This window comes from Gorilla gorilla, chromosome 6, assembly GCF_029281585.2.
Source record: "Gorilla gorilla gorilla isolate KB3781 chromosome 6, NHGRI_mGorGor1-v2.1_pri, whole genome shotgun sequence".
NCBI lineage: Eukaryota > Metazoa > Chordata > Mammalia > Primates > Hominidae > Gorilla > Gorilla gorilla.
Window position 1 is genome coordinate 60,894,609 of NC_073230.2, and position 4,701 is coordinate 60,899,309.

Consider the following 4,701-nt stretch of genomic DNA (forward strand, 5'->3'; position numbering starts at 1 on the left):
TTTTGTCAATCTCTATTTTTTGCCCCTGTGATTGGACCCCCTCAAGTGTTGCCTTCTGCAATGCTGTTGAGAGGCTCTCCAGAGCAGTTTGTCTCACACCACCCTGAACAGACCTCCAAATGTGATGGCTGTAATCAATTGCCCAATAGCCTTCAAATAATGTTTTTGTAGGCAGATCTTTTCACCTGGTAGCTACAAAAGTGAATCATTCTACTCCATATACACATATTACAAGCAAAAAAATTGAAAAAAGAAAAACTGCATTAATGTCTGAAGGGAAGAAAATCTATATATGAATGTATGAAAGCTTAAAATTACAGGAGTCTACATAAAATCATCATTGTCAGTTCTCAAACATAAGTTGTGGTGTACAAACACCATTTCCTTAAAAGGTAAATTGCAAGATGTAACATTAATAACCATTCTAGAAGAATAAAACATGTATCTTGTTTACTAGAACAGAACTAGCTGTTTTTCTTAAAAGCATTTCAGTGAGTTATGTTCGTTTTTATGGTAATGAAAGGGAAGGCCCTTCTGTCAGTAGTCTATCTGCAGTTTTCTGCAGGTATTATTATACATTCTCTTTCTAAATGTCAAGTATAAAATAGAGCAACATTGCTGGTGAGGACACAACATGGTACAGAGGCTGAGGAGAACATTTTGGTGGTTCCTCTTAAACATGGACTAACCACAGATCCAGAAATTTTACTCCCAGCTGCATACTACATAGACATGAAAATATTTGTCTGCACAAAATCTTGTTCACTAATGACTATGACAATATTCTTCATGATAGCCCAAACATGCAAACAATCCAAATATCCAACAGCTGATGAAAGGCCAAACCGATGTGTTATATCCATGCAATGGAATCGTTTTTTGGACATGAAAAAGAAGGATGAACAGGTCCCCGCAACGATGAACCTAGAAATCATCATGCTAAGTGATGCCATAGGAGAGCCCACAGGAGGGAAGTCTACAGAGACAGAAAGTGGATTCCTGGTTGTTGTGGCTTGGGGGGACGGATGGATAGGTGGATAGGTGGATAGGAAGGTGACAGCTACAGGGTACAAAGCTTCTTCCTGAGGTGATGAAAATTTTTTCTAATTTAATGTGGTGGTGGGTGCACATGTGTGGTTGTACCATAAAACCCATTGAATTCTACACTTCAAGTTGCTGAATTATTTGGTATATGAACGACATCACAAGAAGGGGAGGAAGGGGAGCAGACGAGGGGAGGGAGAGTGAGGGGTAGAGGAGCTAAGAGGAGAGGGAGGGGGAGGGGGAGCAGAGAGAAAGGGGAGAGGGAGGGAGGAGGAGAGGACAGGAGACCATGGTAGCTCCTAGGCCCCTCTCTCCAGAGGCAAACTTGCCGGCAGCACCTGGAAGGAGGCTTGTGCCTCCAGTGTCCTCCTGAAGTCTGGGTGTCTGGGCACGTGGCCTGTGCGTGGCGCCATTGTGGAGTGTCCCGCGCCCATGTCCTTCGTGCCTTCCAAGCGCCCAGAGGCCAACGGTCCCCCAGCCATGGGCGCTGCAGCTCCGGCCGAGTCCGCAGACCTCGGGAACTTCTGGAAGGCAGGAGAACCCCTGCTGCAAGGCCCCGACGCCCTGGCGGCTCCCATGAGCAGATCATCCAGCACGCCCCAGACCACGCCGTCTCCCCAGGGTCGCCAGAGTCCCTGGTCCCCGAGGTCCCTGACTCAGAGCCATATTCAGTACGTCCAGTGGGGGTGCCCGGTGCCCAGCAACCACCTCATCGAGGTGCGGCCCATCCAGGACCACGCCAAGCCGCAGCGGGTGGTCTCCGAGGCCTGGTGGCGCCCTGCCCTTCCCGGGGAGACCGCTCTGGGGCGAGACCTCTCCTGTGCCTGGGAGGGTTGCATGAAAGGGGGGCTGTGTCGTGCCTGGAACCCAGGACGGACCTGGAGCCCGGTGACCATCGGGATCGCGCCCCCTGAGCGTCAGGAGAGCACCTGGAGATCCCCTGGACAGCGAGCCCGTCCCGCAGGCCGCCCCGCCGCCCAGGAGCTCCCGGACCCCTGCACCCGGGAGACTCTGCTGGGGACGCTCAGCCAGTGCCCCAAGGGAAGCTCTAGGTTCGACGGGCCATTGTGGTTCGAGGTCTCAGACAGCAAGGGCGGCATGCGGAACCTGCAGCCCCGGCCCTCTGCCTTCAAGCCCCTGAGTAAAAATGGAGCAGTTGCTTCCTTCGTGCCCAGGCCAGGGCCTCTGAAGCCGAGCCTCGGCCCCTGGAGCCTCAGTTTTCGTGATGATGCTTGGCCTTTCGTGCTGGTCCAGCCCGCCCCGTCCGCCATCTGGGACTTCTGGGAGGCGACAACGCCTTCCTGCGGCAGCTGCAGTAGGGTCTCCTTCGCCCTCGAGGTCACCCGGTCTGCTGGCCCCTTTGGCTCCTAAGAATCTGGGCCCTGCTACCCACCTCCGGAGACTCAAGCCCACGTATCTACTTTCACTTGCTCATCCTTGCTCTACCTCAACGTGGGGCCCTGACACCACGTTATCAAACATGCAGCCCCCACACCCCTCGTCTGCATGCCCCCAGATCTTCCCTCTGTGCTCCCTGCCACCCCAGCAGCTGTTGATTTCAGAACCCCTGCCTTCGCCCTGCTGGCTCTCTCCTCCCTGCCCTTCTTCCTGCCCTTCCTCTGAAAAGAGGCATTTCAGGAAGGCTTGCTTTTTCTCCATGTCTCACAGTTTGTATAGTTAAATTGTCCAGTTTGTATAGTTAAATATTTGATCTTATTAAAAACATTTGTCTGCAGAAAATCTATCAATTTATAATAATAACAATCAAAAAAGCTTTTTATGCCAAAAGAAAGGGCAAAGTGTGTTCCAGGCAGGGGCAAGGGCAAAGATTCTGTATGGGGAATAATTCCTATTTATTTGAAGTCCAAATATAAGTCCAGTAGAGTTGGAGACTAGTGAGAGAGAAGATATGAGGTTAGAGAAATAGACTGTGATGAAGTACTATAAGGCATTGGGACCAGAGTACAGGGTTTATTCTAAAACCATGAGTGTTAAGCAGAGGACAGTCTTATGATCTGGTTGATATTTTTAAAAACACGATTCTGGCTACAGCAATGGAAATGGAAACCACAGGAGATCAATACAGTATTTCAAGCAATCCATGGGGATGGTTTGGTCTGAGAGGCAAATGGTACATCTGGAAGGATACAGACAAGTTTGAGGTTGACCTAAAAGATAGTGTGGGACCTGCTAGTGCCCTAGATGTTAGCACTGGGAAAGGGGAAGGGTCCAACAGCTTTAGCATATGGGCTTAAGAAACTGGATGATGATAGTATCATTTATAGGGATGGACACTACCAATAGGAGAAAATATTTGAAGAAATCAAGAGTTTTGTTCAGGGCGTGTTCTCTACAACAACAAAAACACTTGCTATGCTGCTGGTCCTGTTAACTGTGCTATTGAAAAAAATAATCCTGGAACTCATTGGAGGGTTTGAACCTGGCAAAATAAATCTGGGAGTCATGAACATATAAATTCCTTATGACATAGAAATGGTCCTTAAAACCACAGGCTACTTGAGATCACTTATGCAGAAAATATGGAGAAGGGCAAGGGTGAAGCCTAGGGTACTCCAACGTTTAGAACATGAAAGAACGGAGAATGGAGAAAGAAGAACCCTCAAAACCAAGAACCATGAGGGAGAAGGAAATCCAGGAGCAGAAGGGACACTGAGGATTCCAGAGCATGGAATTTATCCACCACGGTGGCTGCCTTTGAGAAGAGATGTTCTTTCCCTGATTTCAGAAGAGAAATTGTTTTAGAGTGTTGGAAGTGGGAAGCCTGAACTGCATGGGAGATGGAAGGAAGGGAGGGTGTGTTAGTCCATTTGCATTGCCACGAAGGAATACCTGAGACTGGGTAATTTAGAAAGAAAAGAGTTTAATTTTTGTTCTGCAAGCTATACAGGAAGTGTGGTGCCAACACTGGCTTCTGGTGAGGTCTCCGGAAGCTTCCAGCCATGGCGGAAGGCCAAGGGTGAGCCTCACATGGAGACAGGTATCAAGCAAGGAGAGGGCAGGGAAGTCCCAGAGTCTTTATTAAAGAACAGCTGGCATGTATCACCAAGGGAATGGCCCCAAGCCATTCATTAGGGATCCACCTTGGGATCCAACACCTCCCACCAGATCCATCTCCAACATCAGTGGTTACATTTCAACATGAGATTTGGAGGGGACACACATCCAACTATATCATCAGGCTTGGAGGCAGGGACTGTAGAAGCTACTAGGAGATATTAGGTTGTGAAGTGAAGCAGGCAATAAGACTGCTGGAGGAATTTTACTTTGTCTTTAGATTTTCTTTTAAGAAAGGATAGGGGGCAAATGTGAATAAGAATGGTATCTACACTCTTGTCTAAGCCATGAAGGTCTTGGAATTCAAGAAAAAGTGTGGCTTTGCTTTCAGCTGAGGGGCAGTGCACAGGCAAGATGAATTAAGGGTGGGCAGGTGAAGAGAACATTTGTAGAAGTTAAGGTTTGTGGGATTTTCTGATGATTCCTCATGAGTTTCAGAGGGGACCATGTGAGGTTTGAGAAGACAGGATGCGAGGTTGGGTCAGAAATGGAATGGACTGGGAAGGACTCATTAGTCTGGAAAGAGATTGCTCACCTGGTAATTCAAAGCACTATCTCAGAGTAATGTTATTGATCAATTAC

The 4,701-nt window shown here is 48.4% G+C and overlaps 1 protein-coding gene across 1 annotated transcript; it reads left to right on the forward strand.

Moving 5' to 3' along the window:
• Positions 1-1,440: 1,440 nt before the first annotated feature.
• Positions 1,441-2,779, forward strand: POM121L12 (POM121 transmembrane nucleoporin like 12). The gene has a single exon (XM_019030655.4). It carries the CDS (start codon positions 1,477-1,479, stop codon positions 2,413-2,415), a length of 939 nt encoding a protein of 312 aa, XP_018886200.3. The 5' UTR covers positions 1,441-1,476; the 3' UTR covers positions 2,416-2,779.
• Positions 2,780-4,701: the final 1,922 nt, after the last annotated feature.

What these genes read in the sequence shown, in the direction of transcription:
- POM121L12 (XM_019030655.4), top strand. Translation starts at nt 1,477, where the DNA reads ATGTCCTTCGTGCCTTCCAAGCGCCCAGAGGCCAACGGTCCCCCAGCC.